The 23,910-nt window shown below is 38.5% G+C and overlaps 2 protein-coding genes across 2 annotated transcripts; one reads left to right on the top strand and one right to left on the bottom strand.

Annotated features, from left to right (window-relative positions):
* Window positions 1-3,398: 3,398 nt before the first annotated feature.
* On the bottom strand, window positions 3,399-14,675 carry LOC125233985 (E3 ubiquitin-protein ligase RNF126). Its single transcript, XM_048140164.1, has 7 exons — window positions 14,406-14,675; window positions 13,775-13,909; window positions 8,552-8,610; window positions 7,837-7,979; window positions 6,444-6,605; window positions 5,581-5,772; window positions 3,399-4,899 (listed from the first exon to the last, which is right to left on the bottom strand). The coding sequence occupies exons 1-7, from the start codon at window positions 14,487-14,489 to the stop codon at window positions 4,346-4,348; spliced, it is 1,329 nt and encodes a 442-aa protein (XP_047996121.1). The 5' UTR covers window positions 14,490-14,675; the 3' UTR covers window positions 3,399-4,345.
* Window positions 14,676-19,082: 4,407 nt separating this feature from the next.
* On the top strand, window positions 19,083-23,557 carry LOC125234172. The gene is made up of 3 exons (XM_048140378.1): window positions 19,083-19,328; window positions 21,312-23,301; window positions 23,532-23,557. Exons 2-3 carry the CDS (start codon window positions 21,345-21,347, stop codon window positions 23,555-23,557), a joined length of 1,983 nt encoding a protein of 660 aa, XP_047996335.1. The 5' UTR covers window positions 19,083-19,328; window positions 21,312-21,344.
* Window positions 23,558-23,910: the final 353 nt, after the last annotated feature.

The raw sequence follows: 23,910 nt of genomic DNA, 5'->3' as shown, positions 1-23,910 counted from the left end.
AAATAACTATTTACTGTGCGGTGCGGGTGTATGGACAACAGCGGTCAGCAAGTTTTAAGGCACCGGGCACAGGCACGCGTTACCGCGCGTGCCCGTGCATCTGCCCACTCATTAACTTTACATTTGCCTGCAGGCCTTTCCGGTCCAGATCTGCTCTTTTAAATAATTTCGGAGTTATTCGGGACGGGATTAATTTCGTTTGTTTTGTATTTTTTATCATCCTTTTCTTAGGTCTGGTCATACCAATGTATTGGGTTGGCACAAAAGTAATGAGACACTTGGTTTACGTTTTATATTTTTTATTATTATTACAATACAAAAAGCTTAGTCGATGATGTAATCACCATTAGCATCTATGACTTCTTGCCAACGATCTGGCAAAGTTTGGATGCCTTTCGCCCAGAACTCTGATGGCTGTGCCTCGAAAAAGTTGTTCAACTCCACCTGTACATCATGGAAATCATTGTTACCCCGCAAATGTCGTTTCAGGGCTCTAAACAAATGAAAGTCTGATGGTGCGAGGTCTGGAGAATAAGGTGGGTGGGGTATCGTCTCCCAGCCCAAGTTCTGCAGCTGTTGGCGAACGGTAGATGCGACATGAGGTCGAGCGTTATCATGTAGTAAAATTACAGTGGCTCGTCTTCGTCGTTTTTTCTTGATAGCAGAAGATAGTTCGGTGAGCTGTGTTGAATATTTGTTAGCGTTTACAGTTTCATTGTGTAATAGTTCATGAAACAGCATGCCTTGCGAGTCCCAGAAACAACAAAGCAAAACTTTTAAGCGGTTCTTTTGACTCAGCTTCGGTTGAGTTGGTGGCGTTTCTTCTCGAGGCAGCCAAAAAGCACGTGTATCGTTCTCATAATAAATCCATGATTCATCTCCCGTAACCAGATCAGTCAAAAACTCTTTACGTCGGGGTCGCAGCAAAAGTGATTGACAGATGGCAACAAGGACTGCACGACTGGCGTCGGTAAGGATGTGCGGTACCCATCGAGCCAAAACTTTTCGATACCCAAGCTCATGCAGATGGTATTCCACAGCGTGGTGACTGCAGTTAAGTGCTTCCGCTAATTCACGAGTAGTAGCATCAGGATTCGACTGTAGTTCGCGGCGTAAATCGTCATCATTGAATGCAGGTGGTCGCCCTGAGCGTGACTGACTTTTAAGGCTCCTGTCTCCTGATTTAAAACGGTCAAACCATCTGGACACCGTGGCATGGCTTGTACTTCCAGCGCCCAATGCAGTGTTGATATTGTCAGCCGCAGCCCGCGCACTGTGGCCTAACAAGTACTCGTATAAGTAAAGTGTTCGAACTTGTCGCTCGTCCATTTTATTTCAATCTAACTAAACCAATCACGAGGGCGGCTTTATATACCCTCACATTAGAAGTACCTAGAATGTTCTACAACATACTAGAATATTATCGAAAACAATTAACTTAAGAAAGGAAATGTATAGAGTTTTGTAGAGTGTGTCATTACTTCTGTGCCAACCCAATATACCTTTTAGGTACCTACCTATACCATATGAATAATTGACCACTTTAATAATTAAAGTCTGTTCGGAAAGAGAAAAGTCGTGAAATTTATGGGGTCATTCCATGCAACTAGTCCATTTTTTCCATGTTTTACAATGTTTGCATTATTAAATAGTGTCCAACGATTATATATGGTAGGAGTGTTCAGTGGATATAATTATGTAGAAAAAAATGGATCAGTTACAATAGCCCCCAGTCGAGATTTGCCCCGCTGTACCTTACTTAGTAATGGTTTAGTATATGAAATCACATGCCTGACATTCTCCCAACTTTCAGTGTTCAGCAAGTCTACCGCGGCAATCTAAACTTAGTTTTTAAAGTTACCGCCAGATGGTTTTGTCAAAGTCTCCTCCGTTCATTCTCACCCGCGGCCGGCGGCAAGCGCGTGCGTCCAGTCCGCAGTCTTAGTACTCTTAGGGCCCCCACAGACGGGAGACAAAACTGTTTTGTCTCCGTCGCTCGGTCTATGGGCTAGTATGAAGGTGCGCACACGAGGCGACGCAACTTTTCATACAAATACGAAAGTCGCCGAGCAACTGTTGCCTCCGTGTGCGCGGGGCCTTAGTAACTTTGCATACGGGTCCATAGCGCCATCTATTTAAAACATGATGAATTATTTTGAAGCAGTTCAGGTTTATACATCCGTTTAATAGATGGCGCTGAGTAATGTGAGTATTTTCTTATTTTATTTATTTATAGGGGAGAAACCTAACGATTAGGAAAACTCGTTAAGTGGGTGACCGAAGTAAGTTTATTTTACATTGCCTCAAACTCCGTGCCGCAGCACACACAGTCTCTCACAATTCTTTCAACGCCAGTTATTTCTCAATATCAAACACTCGATTATGAACTTTAAAACTTTGCTTATTAAGTTATTACGTTCCAACAAAAATGAAGTTCTTGGATTTCTAACGTTTATTTCGTGAGTGAGACAAGTTCTCATTAGATTAGTTCCAAGGAAACTTGGTAATTTTTTAAAGATTCGTCCAGATCTATAGTATGTAGCGCATTTTAAACCTTGTCGCAATGCACGAAGTTTGATATTGCGCTGAAGCCGCGCGCGGCATATAACGTCTTGAGCGTTCAAACAGTTTAGTCTTCGTCAGATCTGGGCGCACCTTAACAGCCCGATTTAACTTTAAAGTACAACATTTTTTAAAGAAACTTTCATTTTTGACACTGACATATCCGATCCAGGATATCGTATCTAGAGCAATTTTTGTCGTATATCAAAGTTTGAATCAGGCAGTAATGACAAAGTTCATATTCAGACAAAAAGTATAATTTCCCTGGAACTACTAAGAAGTGTCCCCAGATTTAAAATCGTTGATACATAATGAATATAATGACACAAGTTCATAGAGATATTAAAAACACGCTGTGCTTTTTTTTAGTCCGTGAGTACAAATTCAAAACACACGGTGCTACAAGTTTATTTTATCTCCCAACGAGTTTAGGGACTCACGGCATGTATTATATATTTAATAAAATCGACGTCCGATAGCTAAGCTCATTACACCGTGTTTTTATTGAATTCCGTTAACTTTGGCATATAGTTAGGTCCATTGTAGGAAACAGATTAGCATAGTTACTTTTTTTTTAAATTCGTATTTTTTTTTGCTATCGCAGGTGTATGGTGCTTTTTGACACACAAAGCCCGTTTCTCAACAGCAATTGATGTATGAATGAGTTTGTTTTGTGTCTTATAAATTAACAATTATGATTTCATCGTGTGATGAGTGTGATGAAAAGCACTGAGTACAGTCAATAATGAAATATTAACAACTAGTTAACAATTTCATCTATCGGCGTTCAAAATCGTAAAATATATTAATAAAAGATACTCCACAGTGTGGACTACTCTCTAAGTGTCTGGCGCACAAGGCAATGCAAGTTTACCCATAAATTTATTATACGCAACAAAGGCTTACAATTACATTTATTTACAAAATTTACACGAAAATAACGCATTAAACAATTTATAGCTGAAAGTCTATACACAGAGACAATTTTGCAGTTCTGCAGCTTGTTATATAAGATACGGGACTTTTTCAAAGTCCTCTAGGTATGTATTTAAATAATAGCTATTCGTTAACATTACCTCTTTATATGTTTCCGATCACACGGTATTAATTCAGACAATCATAGATACTCATAGTCCAGTATTCGTTCATTTAAATAACTTTATTTTTAACTATGGATCTTCTATTTAACTCTAGTACCAGCGGCGGGCGGCCGGCCGTGGGTCTGCGCGACATTTGTACTTTACTATTCTTTTTAAACTTTACCTCCTTGAACATTTAACATGATTTTTAATCTTGAACAAGGGAGGAAAGCGTGAAAAAATAAAGAGCAGAGAGTTCCCGAGGAGAGTGGCTGAATAAATAACTATTTTTTTTGTTTTTTAGCATTATATAAATGGTATATTGCTTTGACCGAGTAAAATTATATGGCAAATAATGTTATGTTACATAATATTACTTTCATAAGTAATAGTTAGTTTTTTTATAAAAAAAAGTAATATAGTGGTTTGTGAGATGTAGATTTTCGGATGGTCGTTTATCAACGTCGTCATATCATGAAGTTTTTTGTACCAAGTTTTTCACTCTTTTGGTAGTTTTTGTTAGGGTCCGGTATTGAGATTTTAGTGCAGTTAATTTTGTATGTTTCTAGATTTTATTAATATTTCAATCGAAGCAAATCGGATTCAAGTCTCGTGACGGGGCAAGCCGGCACGTCACCGCCGTCGTTTAAAGGGATCCGTTCAGTTCTATACTCTTTAATCGCGCCACGCGAATCATCGTTTTTCTATCGGACGCCGCCCGGTTTCGCGCGGCACGAATAAGAAGTCATAGTTCGTTCGTCGCGCGGCCCGACGACTCTCTCTCGGTCACTCTCGCCCCCGGCTCGACGGCGGAACTCTCTCGATCTCAGAATAAAGCAAACATTTAATGGGCCCGCTAGCATCACACTCGCGCACACGGCCGGGCTCGCGCTCGCATCACACAGTCCGCGCGCACACGGGGGCGGTTCCGATGCGGGAACCGCGGGGGCGGCACTAGTCGAAGTCAATGTCCATGTTGTACATGTTGTCGCGCGACGTGTCCGTGTTGGAGGCGGCGGAGGCGGAGGCGGAGGCGGAGGCGGGCGAGGCCACGGACGCGGCGGAGTTGAGCGAGGACGTGGACGTGGAGTCGTCGCGCGCCGCGCCGGCCCACAGCCCGCCCGCCGTGACGGACGCGTCCGAGGACGAGGACGAGTCCGCGCCCCCGCGCCCGCGCCCCCCGCGCCCGCCTCCCACGCCGCGCCGGGCGCGCGCCGCCGCGCCAGGCGCCGCAGCCGCACCGTCGGCATGCCGCCCACTGACAGACAACCACACGTTAACCGAATAAAACATAAAAGTGTTATGGCCTTATGGCCGCTGTACACATGTGGCGGACGGTTCCACCGACCCTCGGTGGAAGCCCTCGGCCGAGATAAGAGTCGCCTTTTACACATTGGCGAACCGATCACTCGGCGCTGGCTCTTCGTGAAAGCTGGACGTGGAATGGAAAAGGCTAGGAAATTCTATGTCATTTACGTTGTCACCAAAATTTGATTAAAAAATAATAACCCCGTAGTAAAATTAAATTGATTGAAATATTAACAATTTTTTTAATTATTCTGATAAGCACATTTATCTTTTTTAGGCAGTACATTAAACATTTGCAAAGTCATTTTATTTCCTAAAATCGACACTATTATTTTCATAGATAAACTTATTATTTTCGTAAATATTTCACTACTGTCCTCTCTGACGGCTGACGACAAACTTAATGAAGCGCCAACGTGTAAACGCAGTTGGCCATCGGCGCCAAGATCCTTTGATGTGTGGACAAAAAACCGACACCGATCGGTCGGCCCGCCAGCGCTAGCGCCAACTGCCAACATACAGTCAAGTAGCCCTCTACACGCTTGGCCAAGGGGTTCCACCAAGGGTCGGTGGAACCGTTGGCCACATGTGTACAGCGGCCATTAAAATAATATATGTGTTGAATACTGACTTGTGGAGCTCGGCCGGGGCGGCGGCGCGGGCGGCTCGCGCTGGCCGGGCTCGCGCTCGGCGTGCTCGGGCGCCGGCTCGTCGGGGAGCAGCGAGCGCCGGCAGATCGGGCACGTGGCGTGCAGCTGCAGCCACGGCTCTATACACGTCGAGTGGAATATGTGCTCGCACTGCAATTTTGACACCATCTCGCCTGGAAACCGAAAATAAATTACGATTATTAAAACGTTCACACGAAAGTCCCTTGTGAACTATTGCAATATTTCTGCGACGGCCTCGCGATCGAAATACGTGACCCCGAAACGAAGAAAATAATCAAAATCACAAAAAAAAAACTAAAATCTCATCCGACTACAGATTATACTGACGCACCGAACACACATTTTCTGCGACCGATTTCTTCTTCATAACCTCGAAGACCGGGCAAAGTGGAGAAGGCTGAGCAGGAAAGCGGACCCTGGCGCTAGGCCGGGAAAACGCTAGGTTGAAGAAGAAGAACCTCACTGAATATGACAGCATTTTATTCCCACCCAAAAATTAAACTACTAGGCGCGCATAAACAGCCAAAAGCCTTACCAGATTCGAAGTCCTCCCGACACACCGAGCGAGATTCTGTTACTACAAACAAAAGTAATTAAAGAATCTCTTAACAAATTAAGCAGTATCTTACTACAACCTGTCTCACTGCTAGAACCAAAAACTCACTAGCGACACTAACGAACCGTAACGTAAGATGCGTGAGTAAACGTAACGAGGTTGTAATGTGTACTCATGACAGTTCAGGCTCGTGACGTCGGATGACGATGATTTATTCTCGAGCAATAATGAAACTACCAGGCATCCATAAACAGCCAAGAGTCTTACCCAATTGGAAGTTCTCCCAACACACTGAGCAGGATGTGTTTGCTGCCGCCTGTTCTTCAGTCACAGCCTCACTGGGTATGGCGGCTATTTGATCCCGAGGTAAAGGCGGAGGCCCCGCGTTCTCGAGTTGTCCTAGTAATTGTGTAACCACTGCGTCCAAACCTAGGAAACGAAAATCACCTTTATTGATACAAGTTAAAAGAAGTTTAGGTATATAATGCCGCATTGTCAACGTCGATTTGTCAAGTAATTAAGAATTTACGATTCAGGCCATAAGAATAGAGGTTTTTCGAAAGGGACCTCGTGCCCGAAAGGCCAGCAACTAGCCTGGAGTGTTTAACAAGTATCAGTTGTACGATGGACTGATCAACGTCAGCCAACTGAGTCACGTCAGACAACCAAACTTCTTATAAGGTACAGCGGGGCAAATCTCGACTGGGGGGCAAATGTACCTGGTCCATTTTTAACCCCTGACGCAAAAACGACGGTAAAAGTTGTTATAAGTTTAGACGGTATTATAAGTTTGATGTGTCTGTCTGTGGCATCGTAGCTCCCGAACAGATGAACCGATTTAATTTTAAGTTTTTATGTATGTACATATAGTATTTAGTATGTACTCGTATGTATGTAAATTTTGTATTGTGGCTATAGCAGTGAGAGTTAAGAGGGCTTTCGTGTTAAAAATAGTGAAATCGCAGCCGAGCGCTCGATCATACCGTGTGTGGTATCAAATTAAAGGGCTTTGCGAGTAGTTTATAAATATATATCACATTATAGGACTTTTTCTACTTGGTCTAACAAAATATGAGAAAATGTCCAAAAGTGGTAATAATTGTACCGGTGAAGGCTCGTTTTCAAAAAATTGGCAAAAATCAATAATAGCAATTTATAATCACTAAGGCATAACAGCAATTTAAGTAAACGTTGCCGATTAATTTAGTACAAAACTTACTTCGATGTGATATAGATTTTCAAAGAAATTGTCACTTAATTTTAGGTAATTTCTGAAAAAAATTGAATTCGCCTTAGGCTAGTTTACTCTTTTTCAAAAACTTAAAATAAAAATCTAGTCTGAAATGATTGTGGTACAGGATGTACGAATTATAAATTTACCCGTTTTAATATTCAAAATTGTCCAAATTTTACAAATAAGATCGACTGATTCAGCTCTATACGTGCGTTTTTCTAAACGTGCATTAGAGAAAAATTCATAATTAATTTAGTGAGTTAGTTTTCAAAAATCCAGTCTTATAAAAATCAAGATAATAAGATGCTCTAACTGGAACTTGAATTAAATAAATCTATTGGATAACGGAAAGTGTAGTATTTCACCGACTAAAACTATCAATTTTACATTCTTTTGACGTTTTTTTTGAAAGCAGCCTTAACTTACCCTCGCCGCCGAAGACATAGTCGCCGGGTGCGCCGACGAGCACGAACGGCGCCCCGGCCGTCACGGCGGCGCCGCCTAGCGGGCCGCTGCCGCTGATGGAGTACACCAACTGTTCTAGTAACGTCTCTGGTCGCCCGCCGCCTCTGTAACAACATAAATCATAATCGAAATGTGACTCTAAAAGGTGTATATCAGCGGCCGATCGAAAGTATTAACCGTTTCTGTGCGTATGACACGTGTCATTTTAAAATCGACAAGTTGTTCGCCGCCACAGCATAAAGTTTTCAAAAATGGAACACAACGTCGTTGTGGCAACGCGCACAGGTCTCGTGAGCAAAGACCCCGCGTAGGATAGGAGCGTTTTTTTTGTTGTTGTTTTTTTAATTCAGTGCTTGGTGAGGGTCAATCAGTCCTCGCTAGAAGTACGGGCGACCGATTGCCATTAGATAGGTACGAAGTGTGCGATTTGTTTAGGTTTGGTTTTGTTGTATGTTAGGTTGTGCCTTGCGATGTGCATATCTGCCACCAACAGATGACATCTTTAGTCGCCTTATACGACACCCAAGGGATGAGATAGGGTGGTGCTGTCTTTTCTAACACCGGCACCACACGGCACCATCATAACGTTTAAACTAACACTCTATCTATTTCATCAAAATCGCTGTCGACTAAGCTTGCTCTTACTCCATTTGTAATTCTATGCGGTGTTACTTACCGGTGTCGCCCTCCTGACATAAGAAACGCCAAGTCACTCAGCATCGGGTGGCTGGCACTCTGGAAATACATAAGAGTATTTTAGCATCATTGTATTAAATGCTTATTAATTTTTATACGCACAGGCTTCTATTAACTCTTGTTTTCCTAGTAACAGACGCATATCTTTAATTACGAAATGCATTGTATCGTATCGGCAACACAAGACCAACAGACACATTGTATCGAGGCATCCATAGTAATCCATTCAACAGATTAGTAGAACAACAAACGTATCAGTTGATCGGTGACGTAGCTGCGATGCGAAATGATAACCGAAAGGCAAGGTCGCGACACTAATTCCACTTATTATATTATATTAGTCTATCTTCTGTGTATCTATATTATTACTAGTACAGTCGCTATTAGATATATCTGAACACCCAGAATGAGCAAAAATATCTAATGGTACTCATCGTCATCATAAAACGCACAATAAGTAAATTGTTAAGCTTAGGTATATCTAGATCGTTTCATTCAATGAAGAAGCATATAAATCGTGGCAAAATAGATAACAAGAGTTTCCCCTAATATGAGTTTTTCCTAGAAGTAACAACATATGACCTATTCTTTACACCTATTACCTTCACAAATCAGAGTTCAATCCGCTTAGGGTCACTTGTCACTTGCACCATAGAAAATGGATGGTTAACCCACCATTTTATATGGAATTTGACAGTTGACAGCCCACTATCCTTGAGATAAGCGGGTGGTGCAAGTGGCCCTTAGTGCAGTAGGTTTCTAAGAATGATGGAATAGCGGTGTAACCCATAATGCCGCTACTGTATTTTTAACGTAGTCAATTAAGTTTTATAGCTAAAATATCATATCTATCAACAACAAATATCTTATGTTTAACAATCTTATTACAATCAGATAAGATCCACTTTAACCAATAAGTCCATATCGGCATGAGTGAATCAGTAAGTTATTCGCGTAACGACGCGGCCGGTGTCCTGATGTCCTCCCAAGGTCATATGACCGTAACCAATATGTGGGCCCCGTGCAGTTGTGGGAAAAGGATCAGAGGGTAATATAGTAGGAAATTATGGACTTGGAAAAAGGAACAAAAGAGGAAATAGACTAGTACAGTTTTGTGAAGAAAATAATTTATTCATAGCAAACACAATATTTAAACAACCTAAACGACGGCTATATACCTGGAAAATGCCCGGTGACATGGGTAGATATCAATTGGACTTTATAATGACCAAGCACAAACATTACCAACAAGTCAGCTCATGTAAAACATTACCCGGGGCAGACGTAAATACAGACCATAATCTACTGATTAGCACATTTAACTTCAGAAGCAATAGACCAAAAAGGAAACACAGGGAAAAGAAAATCGATCTCAGTAAGCTTAAGGAAACAGATAGCAATCACAGAGTGCAATATAGTAATAAGGTAGGATTAAAACTAGAACAATATAAGAATGAAGCAATAAATAATATAGATAGTCTAAGAATAGAAGATAGATGGAATAACATAAGAGATATTATTAGGACCAGTGCTGAAGAAACATTGGGTAGGGAAAAAATTAAGCCTAGAAAGAACTGGATGACTACAGAAATTACAGATCTGATGATTGAAAGACGAAAATTAAGAAATAGAACAGATGAAGAAAGCATACGGCAATACAAACGTCTTACAAATAGAATAACTTTAAAGTGTAGAGAAGCAAAGGCGGCAGACATTGAAAAAACATGCGATAGTATAGAATTTTGTATGAAAAGAGGGAAAATAGACGAAGCCTATAAGGTAGTTAGAGACATAAGCAAACAACACAAGACAAAAAGTGCTACAATAAAAGATGAAAACGGTAAAATTTTAATAAACAATGAAGATATTCTGCAAAGGTGGATTAGATACATTGAAAAACTATATGAAGGCACTGGTTTATCAGACAATAGTTTAGAAACCGCAATAGAAGTAGATGACGATAGATTAGGTCCAGTAATTATTAGAGAAGAATTTGATAAAGCTATAAATAGTATTAAGAACGGTAAAGCTGCAGGAGATGATCAAATCTTCATTGAATTTATAAACAAATTAGAATGCGATTCCATGAAAAACGAAATATTTAATATAATTAAGGATATGTACAACACAGGCGAAGTCCCGAGTGATTTCAAAATTAGTAGAACTATCACATTACCCAAGAAATTAAATACACTTAAATGCGAAGAACATAGAACATTAAGTCTTATATCACAGGCTTCTAAGATTCTCTTGAAAATTATACAAAATAGAATAAAACCTATAGCTGAAAGCTATTTAGGACCTGATCAATATGGTTTCAGGCAACAGAAAGGAACAAGGAAGCCATTCTAGCTCTTAGATTAATTATAGATAGAAGATTAGATGTAGGACTTAAGACCCACATAGCATTTATAGATTTAGAGAAAGCTTTTGACAAGATAGACTGGATTAAAATGATGAACATTATGAAAACAATAGGTATAGATTATAGAGACAGACAAATTATACATGCATTATACAAGGATCAGGAAACTATAGTACAAATAGGACAAGAAAAAGGAAATGCCAAAGTAAGACAGGGAGTACGACAGGGGTGTCCACTGTCACCAATAATTTTTAATATTTTCATTGAGACTGCTATCAGAAAGATTGTTGATACTGGAAAGGGTGGTGTCAAAATTAACGGAGAAAGGTTTTATTTCGTTAGGTTTGCAGATGACATAGCAGCTGTAGCCGAAAATTCAATAGAATTGGAACAACTTGTATCGGAAATGGACCACATATTTAGAGAATTCGGACTAAATATCAATATTAATAAAACAAAAACATTAATAACATCCAAGCACAAATACAAACTAGAACCTATAAAAATCCGAAACACAGTAGTAGAGCAAGTTAAAAGTTTTAAATACTTAGGCAGCATTATAACATGTAACTCCAGATGTACTACGGATATCATTACACGTATAGCTATGGCAAAAAAAGCTTTCAACGCAAAAAAACACCTATTGAAAGCAAAGATATCCCGAAAAATTAGAAAGAGATTTATGAAGACCTACGTCTGGAGTATAGCGTTATATGGAAGTGAGACGTGGACACTAACTCAGCGCGAGAGAGACAGACTGAAGGCTTTTGAAATGTGGACGTGGAGAAGAATGGAAGGTATAAGCTGGAAAGAGAGAAAAACAAATGAACAAGTATTGGAGCAAGTCGGAGAGAAGAGATCTCTGCTAACAATAATTGAAAATAGAAGGGGAAACATGTTGGGGCACCTGATACGGCACGATACTTACATAAAATCAATAATCGAAGGGCGAATAGAAAAGAGGAGAGGCAGGGGAAGACCGAGGCGTGCGTTTTTAGACCAACTTAAAGAGAAGACCAACGTAGTGACGTATCAGGACCTCAAAAAAGCGGCAGAGAAAAGAACGGAATGGCGATTACTCCACAGACAAGAGCCTGGCTCTTAAATAATATGATGATGATGATGTGTGTCACTACAATGCTCATAGATTAGGTATGTCGTTCCGGACTTACGAAATATAATTTTTGAATGCATCTATTCAAATTTTGTTACTTTTAAAAAGTCCCAATATTCTATTGCCCTATTGATTACCTTGCCCTGAAACTGGCTAAATTGTTAGTTCATTTTGTTGGAGAGATTAAAGTAACTATATAGGTAAGGTAGGTGCATTAGGGTAATTCCGAAAGTCGTCTAATTACGAAAGTCGCATAAAAATCACCATTATTTCCATCATATCAAGTTTCCCCTTTCAGAATTACCAGAGCATTTCTGTCATTCGGAATTACCCTAATGCACCTTACCTACTATATGAATTATAGTATTATTACTGTCACTTCTTTGGGCAATTTAATTATACAGTCCGTCACCTATACTGGAACAGCCACGAATTTCATATATATCTGGACACTAGATATTTGTCTGATATCACAGACAGACCTCAGATAATTATAAACAATAAAAAAACAATTTTCTTCATAATGAATCGCAAAAATATTCACTGTGGCAGAGAAAATGCAAACATACAAATTATATGATAGATAAGGAACTGTGGTTAGGTATTTATTTTCTGTTACTGATAACAGAAAGCATGGACCTGTTATTATGTGATATATTGCAGGTAAATTGGCAAGTGTAGGTATGTTTATATTTGCATAATAGTAATGACTGTCATGTTCTAATAATATAGACAAGCTTCTAGAAATTTCGTGCTATTCCTTGTTTAATTAATTTCCTGTTAGTGCATTGAATTTATCAAGCGCTTATCAGCAGTTCTCGAAAAGTTTGTACAAAAATTAAGGGAAAAGTTAAATTTGTTTTTATTAATTCCTATTTTGTTACCAAGATTTTGTTGATAAATTGAGATTTTATTAAGTTTTATTTCGTCATTAAGGTTCTCTAGTATCTATATTTTCTTAATTATAACAATTATCCTGTATATATCTTACGAAAGTCGAATTATATTACTAAATGTTGGTAACAAAATAGGATCAATTAAAATTTGCTGACGTGGCATTGTACAAAGTTGACGGGAATTGCTGTAATGAGGAGAAATCTAAAAGGATCCTAACTCCTCGAGTGTCAGACTGATTTTTGATTTATTGGAATTTTGATTTTATTTTATCAAATTTCAAATTTGTTTACGTAACCGGCCGGGAGTCAGCTGGCCGACACTCCAAAGTCCAAAGGATAATAACTCTATGATACTGACATTTTTTTTTTCTATTTATTTTTCTTTTATTTTTTTTCATAGAGAACCAACAGCTTTACCTATGATAAGATAATACATAATTTTCTAGTTGATTTGCTGCAATCAGTGAGACTATCTATCAGATTATCATATTGGTTGTATGATTAATATCATAACTGAGTTCTTCAGCGAGAGCTACTACTCAGTTAGCTTCTATCATAACTCTTGTCTGTTAGATTTGCTTCTAGGTCACTCGGATAATGTCTTAATCTATTGTATCCATGTGCACAGGGGCGGCAGGCAAAAGGATAGGGTGTCAAGCCCCTGAAGGGATTAACAGAACCAAAATCAGATCATGCACCACCTAAATAATCTTCTAGGGCCACCGCTGTATGTTAATACAGTTACGGTACGGTAACTTATTGCTAAGTTTACCTTGTAGACTTTTAGAAAGTTCTACAAGGAAAATAATCAGTAATATTTGGTCATACTTGATGTGTATCATCTGAGTCATCTAAATTGCTCATGTCTGCATCACTGAAGTCATCTCCGGAAAGTGCTGAGCCCTCCGTCTCACTTTCAAGCTGTTCAATGAATCCACTTGCACAATATGGACATCTGTAATCCTGAAACATGAGATTATATTGCTGAAATTACTTTTTATACTAATATACACTTACAGTATAGTCATAAACAATTTACATTATTTTCATTCTATTCAATAGAAACCTACTATAATATAACGATCTTTTAAATTAGCACTTCTTACATGCTTCTTACTAGAAAAAGATGTTCTGAACTTCTTCCTACATCCATAAATAGTTTTTATTGAGTATTGACATTTCAACATGATGTAATTTTTCCAACAATTATGATATTGATCGTGATAATACAGTTCCGGCATCGCATGAGACTAATAGCTTAGTTTATTCAGCAGGTGCAGAGACCTGCCTGCAAGGATTTGCAGACGTTAGTCACACAACCAAGTTGACTTTACCGACATAATAACAATCAGATATTCGGGTAATATGACCTTGGCCGGTACTGCTATGAGCCCAGGACGTGGCGGTATGGATTTAGAACACATTATAATGGTAAAAATAACTTTACTATTGATTTTACCTGCAAAACATCCTCAAATTCTATGTTACACCTGTGGCAAAAGAAGCGAGCGGGAGGTCTCCGCTCCACCACAGCGTCAGCCATTCCCTGGTTTTATTCACAGCTTTACAACCGATAATAAACGATTTTATTGTATATCCTAGGACTGTGCTTTCAAATAATGAACAAAAATTTATCAATCGCCATTTTTCTGAGACATGCACAGTCCAACTTTTTTTGAATTGATGAAAATTAATGGACTATAGAGGTTGGCTGAATGTAAGCATGAACACTACGTGAATAAACGGATAGTCAGGAAAAGTTCTTTGATGGCGCTACTATAGCATGCCATTTTCGTGTACGAGTGAAAGAGGTAGATGGTAAATGTTTAAAACGTTACACTACTTTTGACGTGATAACGTCTAATAACTCGTTACTACGGGCAGCATGCACGAAAAAGATGACGTCATTGTCCCGTTTCGCAATATAGTTTTTGCGCCATCTATTGGCGCGCGTTGGAACTAAGCGGCTGATCGATGCGCTCGGTATGGTTATAGCGTGTGGCCTAAGTAAAGCACCACAGCTGGGACAGATGGCGCGCCCGTGTGTTGTTCTCGTTAAGCTGAGTTTAGACGCAAGTTATTGCTGCAAGTTTTGAGACGCAACTATAGGTAAGAGTGAGTGGCAAATATCTGCATCTCTTTCTAGCATATACTTCTGTCTCAAAACTTGCAGCAGCGCCGCAGAGATGGGCAAATCGTAATCGATTCCGGATTACACGATTACTTGATTTTACTTTGTAATCCACTACTGGGTGTCAGATTACTTGTAATGTAATCAAGTGAAACGGTAAATTACCATTACATATAAAGGAATCACTAATCATCTATACAATAATTACTATTACCAATAATTCGGAATTTATTCGGAATCATAGTCGATTCAAAATAACTGAAATTATTGACTTGATTACTTTCAGATTACAAATATGTAGTACCTCAGATTGCTGACTGTCACTTTGACACAAAAGTCATCATGGGTGTCGTAAAATAGGTTTTAGGGGGTGCTGATTCCAAAATTAATGACCAATTTGGAATCTGACATTGCTGACTGTCACTTTGACACAAAAGTCGTCATGGGTGTCGTAAAATAGGTTTTAGGGGGTGCTGATTCCAAAATGAATGACCAATGTGGAATCTGACATTGCTGACTGTCACTTTGACACAAAAGTCGTCATGGGTGTCGTAAAATAGGTTTTAGGGAGTGCTGATTCCAAAATTAATGAACAATGTGGAATCTGACATTGCTGACTGTCACTTTGACACAAAAGTCGTCATGGGTGTCGTAAAATAGGTTTTAGGGGGTGCTGATTCCAAAATTAATGACCAATTTGGAATCTGACATTGCTGACTGTCACTTTGACACAAAAGTCGTCATGGGTGTCGTAAAATAGGTTTTAGGGAGTGCTGATTCCAAAATTAATGAACAATGTGGAATCTGACATTGCTGACTGTCACTTTGACACAAAAGTCGTCATGGGTGTCGTAAAATAGGTTTTAGGGGGTGCTGATTACAAAATTAATGACCAATGTGGAATCTGACATTGCTGACTGTCACTTTGACACAAAAGTCGTCATGGGTGTCGTAAAATAGGTTTTAGGGAGTGCTGATTCCAAAATTAATGAACAATGTGGAATCTGATATTGCTGACTGTCACTTTGACACAAAAGTCGTCATGGGTGTCGTAAAATAGGTTTTAGGGGTGCTGATTCCAAAATTAATAACCAATTTGGAATCTGACATTGCTGACTGTCACTTTGACACAAAAGTCGTCACGGGTGTCGTAAAATGGGTTTTAGAGGGTGCTGATTCCAAAATTAATGAACAATGTGGAATCTGACATTGCTGACTGTCACTTTGACACAAAAGTCATCATGGGTGTCGTAAAATAGGTTTTAGGGGGTGCTGATTCCAAAATTAATGACCAATGTGGAATCTGACATTGCTGACTGTCATTTTGACACAAAAGTCGGTATGGTTGTAGCGTGTGGCCTGAATAAAGCACCACAGCTGCGAATATTAGGGTTCTAAGATTAGTAAATGGCACTAGCACTTTAATAAAATTAACGCGTGTCTCGCAAACGGTCTAGGATACAAAATGACGACTTTTATATAGGTATAAGTTAGGTTCGTTAGGTATCTTTAAACGGCCGAAGGCTCCTATTCTGTGCAGTTTCTGTAATAAGCGGGGCTCCGTCGATATCGCTTTCTGTCTCTGGCGCCTTAGTAATGCTACGGGAAAATTTTGCAACTTTGCACCACTCTAACTCCTAAATTAGTAGGTTTTAAAAAAACTTTAATTTATAAAAGATGCTTATTTTAATGCATTCTTTCTAATAAGAACAAAACACTATGCTAGAAAGAGTGCAGAGGAAGTCTGTAGGCACATCACAGAACACCCCATTTACAAACGACTGTACGGATATTACCCATATATGTATCCATCTCTATTCGTAACAGGAATGGTTGGTCTTCAAACTCTAGAAACCAGACGGAAACTGCTGCATATTATGCATTACCGCCAACTGTTTCACCATAGAGTAGATGACGCATCCGTGCTTGAGAGAATGGGGCTGCAAGTGCCAAGAGCGAATGTGGTGGTTGGCATGCCGGGCGCGGTGCCGGCGCGGCGGCGGCGGCGCCTGTTCGCGGCGGCCGGCGCACCGCTCGTGTCGCGAAACACGCGATGATTGTAAAAATTGTAAATAGCAACATTATGAAGAAAAGAAAAAATAAGTAAATTTGTCTATGGGTGAGTGACATCTTGTTTTCATATTTTGTGAGTAAACTCTTAAACTTTAAATTCATAAACTATATTAGAATCAGTGTTTGTGCACGAAGATCTCCAATTCGCAGTTAACGAGATAAAGCTAAGTATTTAGAATAAACCAATATTTATAAATATCCCAATTAGAAAGTATAAAACGACGATCGACATGATGAATTAATTTATATGTTACCATGCTTTCATGAACTCTAATTTCTTTAGCCATGTCGGGCTGGATAGAGACTATAGAAATTGTGGATACGGTGCACCGTCGTCTTAGTATCAGATCTGGAGATGTCTTCCATATAGGTTGTTTCGAGATTTCCAGAACCTTAGCACGTGAGCTTCATGTTTGCAGTCAGGAGATCCAACAGAGTGACTGGCATAACCTGATGAATGAGGGATGTATGTTGAATGTTCGCATGTGTCCACCTTTGAGAATGTCTTGAACGTTTAAACCCAATAATTCTTATTGTGTGAAATAATTCCTAACCTTGATCTATCCATAACTGTGTCTTAGATTAAGTGCTTAGTGATTCAGAAGGAATCAATTTAACAATCTTTAAACAGATTGGAGAGATGACTACCATTAGCTGTTAATGAAAGGCTGCGATGGTTGGGGACCTTCGGAGCACTGTAACATATATTTATAGAGGTAAGGATGACCACATTATAATAATAATATTGATGCCTTATAATTGAGATATCAAGTTTTCTAAACCCAGATTAATTATATATAAAAGCGAAGCAGTAACTGAATATTCACTGAGTTATAATTCAATGAGAACTCAGGCCAGTATTTATGATTAAAGGAACACTAAATAACTATTACTAATTATCATAATCAAATATGTATTGAATATCCCCCTTTGGTACATATTTTTGGTGGAATGATGATGGGGATCTGATTAATGAGCATATATTCTACTCATATTTGCTATAAAGTAAACAAAGGCTTCAATAAAACGAATGTAGTCATCCTATTTTGAAATACAGTCAGAAAGATAAATAAATGAGAATAATTAAATCAAGTAGTTGAGGCGACATCTGTGGAGGAGCGGTGCAAATATATTTTACAATACATGGACCCTGAAAGGGTGTAGTAAGATTGGTACTTAATTTACAGTATCTTAAATCATAAGTACTTCGTTTATAGTACTTAAAATATGTTATCATGTCAAAACATTTTCAGCATAAGCCCAGGTGGAAGCTTCAGGCGACGGATTCTTCAAAATAAAGAAATTGTTTGTACTTTATTTATTATGCCCTCAGTTTGTGATACCCTTTTCAGCTAAAGATTGGATAGAGTGGTCTTCATAGTTTGACTACTCTCTCATAGATGGCGTTAAAGCGAGAGAGTCTTCATGGTTTGACTACTCTCTCATAGATGGCGTTAGAACGAGAGAGTCTTCATGGTTTGACTACTCTCTCATAGATGGCGTTAGCGCGAGAGAGTCTTCATGGTGTGACTACTCTCTCATAGATGGCGTTAGCATAGGAGGAGACTTTTAGTTTGGCTACTCTTCCGCAGATGGCGTTGTCAACCGTATATTGGAAAATCGATATTGAAAATCTTTTTATTTGTAAATAAACTCGACTTTCAATAATGAAAATTAATCACAGTAAATAATAAATTAATTTATGCCATTATTTAAATAAGAATTTTGGCAAAATTTGAAATTGAAATAAGTATTTCCGATCACTGAACGAAACGTATCAGTGAAGTGACATTAATGACGTTTTTACAGTAAGCAATCACCATCAGTGTGGAAGAGAACTTTGTTTATTTGCAAGTTAGATAAACTTTCAAGCAAAAGTGCTCGTGAATCAAAAATAAGGAACAAGCTATTGTCCTTACAGGTGAGAACATTTATGTTACATACTTCTAAAGCGTTTTGTTAAGTATTAGAGATAAAATGAAATCACAATGGCGGAAACTTTCCGCAATTTATAAATTGAATTAAATTGTCACTGATTTTAAACTACAAATACTAGGAAACACCTCATAATAAAGTAATTGTTATTTACTCACTAAGGTTTCCCATCGCACATGGAAATGTGAGAAAATTTCACGTGAAAAGGCTACTTATTGGAAATCAGTTTCTTGAATAAATCAGGTACGTAAATTTCCTACTTACAGTGAAATGATTTGTCCTAAAAGATTGAACTACTCTCTCACAACTAAACTCACATTGATACTAGATAAATAACTAATTGATAATGAGAAATAAATCAGTTTATAATAGTTACATACTACATTGTTTATCAAAGACAATTAAGTACAAATAAATATAACATAAGAGAATTACTTGTGAGTAATGATGTCACATTTACATTTCATACTATGAAGGATCCCTTTGTGAAAGGGGCAGTTTAAAATTACTAAAGCAGTGTTGGCTACCTGAAATTACATGTGATCTTAAGTATTGTCTGATAACACATAATAAATTAGATATTTGTGTTATATGAAGTGAACATTTAAAATAAAGCACATGGAGTAATGAATGAAATTAAGTTTAGTCATTCTAAACTAAATAAACAATGAGTAGTCAATTGCATTAATGAAAAATAAATAAATGAAAAGGGTTTAATTAAAAGAATTGTTTGTGCTGTCTGTGAATATTTAAAATTAAAACTAGAAATTGTTTCTAAGATCCCTGTTACATTAAAGACAGACCCAATGTGCATGATCATGGCCAGGTTGAATCAAGTCAATTAACGGTGGCAAACAAAAGGTGTCATCTGGTCGGTAACTATCCTAAGCCGAAATAGTGGGACTTGGATTCAAAGATTAAATATACCCAAGGGTTTGGCCAGGTTGAATCAAGTCAATTAACGGTGGCAAACAAAAGGTGTCATCTGGTCGGTAACTATCCTAAGCCGAAATAGTGGGACTTGGATTCAAAGATTAAATATACCCAAGGGTTTGGCCAGGTTGAATCAAGTCAATTAACGGTGGCAAACAAAAGGTGTCATCTGGTCGGTAACTATCCTAAGCCGAAATAGTGGGACTTGGATTCAAAGATTAAATATACCCAAGGGTTTGGCCAGGTTGAATCAAGTCAATTAACGGTGGCAAACAAAAGGTGTCATCTGGTCGGTAACTATCCTAAGCCGAAATAGTGGGACTTGGATTCAAAGATTAAATATACCCAAGGGTTTGGCCAGGTTGAATCAAGTCAATTAACGGTGGCAAACAAAAGGTGTCATCTGGTCGGTAACTATCCTAAGCCGAAATAGTGGGACTTGGATTCAAAGATTAAATATACCCAAGGGTTTGGCCAGGTTGAATCAAGTCAATTAACGGTGGCAAACAAAAGATTGTGTCATCTGGTCGGTAACTATCCTAAGCCGAAATAGTGGGACTTGGATTCAAAAATTAAATTAACCCAAGGGTATGGCCAGTTCAAACCAAGTCAATTAACGGTGGCAAACAAAAGATTGTGTCATCTGGTCGGTAACTATCCTAAGCCGAAATAGTGGGACTTGGATTCAAAAATTAAATTAACCCAAGGGTATGGCCAGTTCAAACCAAGTCAATTAACGGTGGCAAACAAAGGGTTGTGTCATCGGGTCGGTAACCAAACTAAGCCGAAATACTGGGACTTGGATTTGAAATTAATAATGATCAAGGCATGGTCGTGTCAGCTCCAGGTCAATTAAGAGTAATAAACTATAAGATGTGTCACTCCGGTTTGGTAATTAGGGCCTGTGTGCCTAAACCAAACCATGTGGGACCTGGATATGAATATTAATTAATAAAAGGGATTAGTTTCACGTCCAAATTAAATTAATGAAACATTTAAATGTAAAGTTTGTCATGTTCGGGTATTAAAATTAAATAAACTAAGCCGAACTATGTGAGGGACGTGAATATAATAAAGTTTTGATTGACAAGTTTAATTTCTAGAATGACGACCAGTAATTAATAAAGTTTAATATATACCATAAAGGGATATTGGTCGATGAAATAAATTCACAGTCGGTACAATCAATCAGCAAATTTTAACTAGAAAGTCACTTACCGTAAACAAATTAATGAATAACACTGAGTCTATTAAGAGACTATATGAATAACCGTGGAATTATGATGATTTCAGGTTTCATTATAAGAATTGCAGTATTTTGAAAAAATGGAAGAAATCCATATAGAAAGATTAAATAAATTTGTGTCAGAAATAAAGAATCTATCTAATAAGGCCAAGGAGCTTTGTGCGTCAAGATCATGGAATGAAGAAGAATATGATCAAGCTAAGATCACTACAGCTAAGTTGCAAGCTGTAGTTACCCGTTTCAATACAGAATTGTACCAGTATTTTAAGATGGCTAGTAACCCTAATGCGGATGATATAAGCATCTTAACAACTGAACAATTAGAAGGAGAAGAGTCCTTGGCTGAGATCAATTCGCGAATTCAATCCCAAAGGGAAAAAACTAATACTTCCTCCTTCCAAGGTAAGCCCACAAATAGAGGAAAGTTGCCAGAATTAAATTTACCTACCTTTGATGGAAACGTTCTTCAGTGGACACCGTTTTGGGATCAGTTTAAATCAAATATTGACCAGAGAGAGCTAAAAGACGTAGATAAACTTCTGTATTTAAAAACATCTCTGAAGGGGGATGCACAAACCATTTTAGATGGACTAGAAACAACTAACGATAACTATAAAATAGCTGTAGAGACCCTTACTAACCGGTATGGCAAAAAATCACAGATAGTCGATGCTCATTACTCCACCTTGTATAAACTAAAACGTGCCGAAAATCCAGATGAATGCAGGAAAACTTTAGATGACATTGAACGACACCTAAGAGTACTAAATTCTTTAGGTGAAAACATAGAACACAATCACTTGAGATTCTTAATCATGGAGAAATTTCCGGAAGAAATAATATACGAATTAAAATTGAAATTAAAGGACGAATCCGTAGAAGAGTTAAGGAAAGTGCTACAGGTAGTACTCACAGCTAGAGAAGAAGCAAAAAGAACTTGTGAAGAAGGCAGTAGTAAAGTGAAGAATTTCACTACAGAAACTTTACTCGTACAGGATTCTGGAAACAAAAGGCGAGTAAAACAAAGAAAACCCGATGTCAAATGCAATATGCGTAAGAAATTTAAACCAACTTTGACAGCGTTTACAAAGACATATCAAAACAAAAGAAAACTAATTGATGAAGAGAATACCTCTGCACCTGTTCAAAAGAAAAGGAAGTTTTCATGCATATTCTGTAGTGGAAATCATTTCAACGATGAGTGTACCAAAGTCAAATCATTGCAACTCAGAAAGGCAAAACTTAATAATCGCTGCTACAAGTGCTTAGGGCTGGGCCATTTCGGAAGAATGTGCAAAGCTAAAATACAAACTTGCCCGCATTGTGGTAAAACGGGACTACACAATAGAGCACTCTGTCCATCTAGGGACCAGCCTAAGAAAGAAACGACCACTTCTTTACATGTCAGTGATTGCGGATCTACTGTGCTTGAGACGATAATTGTCAACGCTATAGGAAGAGACAAAACTGCACAGAAATGCCGTGTACTTTTAGATAACGGCAGTATGAGGAGCTACGTCTTACAAAGTGTTGCGAAAAATCTCAATTTAGAACCTGAAGAAAACCATCACCTCACAGTATTCACTTTCGGTAAGGAAGAACCGCGCGAAATTGAAAGCCCTCTAGTTAGACTTTGTCTGCAATCTAAAAATAATAACTCAAGGATTATATATGTCAATGTAGTACCTACAATCACGAGAGAAGTATGCACACAAAATAAAGATTTCTTAGACTGGGAACACCACAATAAGTATGTTTTAGCCTATGACGGATCTCTGGAGGATCGCATTGATATCCTGATTGGTAACGATTACTATCAATCCATTATGTTGCCTGAAAGGGTAGAAATAAAAGAAAATTTATATCTTGTGAACTCAATGTTTGGTTGGATCTTATCCGGTCGGTCAAGAAAGGAAAGGGGAGATGATTTATCTGCACTCACGTACTTTCAGGCCGCGTACGAAACCAAATTAAATGAACCTGACTTGCCACTGGACAATGCATCGATGAAGACTTTATGGGATCTAGAATCTATAGGTATCGTCGACTCACCTAACACAAATAGAGAAGGAGAAGCTATTAAACACTTTAATGAAAATACCAAGCTAGTGGAAAGTCGATATTATGTCAGTTGGCCTTGGCAGGATTATCCCCCAGAGTTACCCACCAACTATGGATTAGCATATGGAAGACTGGTAGGACTAGTAAAAAGACTAGATAAAAACACCTTGTCGATATACGACAAGACACTGAATGAACAATTACAGAGAGGAATTATAGAAAGGGTCCCTAATGTTAAAGAGAAGAAACATCCTGTACATTACTTACCTTTTCACGGAGTAATGGCTCCAGGTAAGGCTCTCAGACTAGTGTATGATGCCTCAGCAAAGGTAAAGAATCAGAAAAGTCTTAATGAATGCTTATATGCTGGTCCCATGATGCTGGAAGATCTGACTGGTCTATTGATTCAATTTAGATGTCACGATATAGGATTGACAGCAGATGTTGAAAAGGCATTTCTACAAGTTGGATTGAATAATGACGATAGAGATGTAACTAGATTTCTATGGCTTAAGAATACTGAAAAACCTGTTACAGAAAACAATCTTGTACAATACAGATTCACTAGAGTTCCCTTTGGAATTA

This window comes from Leguminivora glycinivorella, chromosome 15, assembly GCF_023078275.1.
Source record: "Leguminivora glycinivorella isolate SPB_JAAS2020 chromosome 15, LegGlyc_1.1, whole genome shotgun sequence".
Classification (NCBI taxonomy): domain Eukaryota; kingdom Metazoa; phylum Arthropoda; class Insecta; order Lepidoptera; family Tortricidae; genus Leguminivora; species Leguminivora glycinivorella.
The sequence above is the reverse complement of the archived record's forward strand: the minus strand, read 5'-3'. Positions and strand labels throughout refer to the sequence as shown.

Coding starts and splice junctions, on each gene's coding strand:
- LOC125233985 (XM_048140164.1), bottom strand. CDS start 14,489: ATGGCTGACGCTGTGGTGGAGCGGAGACCTCCCGCTCGCTTCTTTTGC. Junction 7,980..8,551: donor ATGTCAGGAGGGCGACACCG/GTAAGTAACACC, acceptor ATGTTGTTACAG/AGGCGGCGGGCGACCAGAGA. Junction 4,900..5,580: donor GCCCCGGCCGAGCTCCACAA/GTCAGTATTCAA, acceptor GTTGTCTGTCAG/TGGGCGGCATGCCGACGGTG.
- LOC125234172 (XM_048140378.1), top strand. CDS start 21,345: ATGGAAGAAATCCATATAGAAAGATTAAATAAATTTGTGTCAGAAATA. Junction 23,302..23,531: donor ATGGGATCTAGAATCTATAG/GTATCGTCGACT, acceptor GAACAATTACAG/AGAGGAATTATAGAAAGGGT.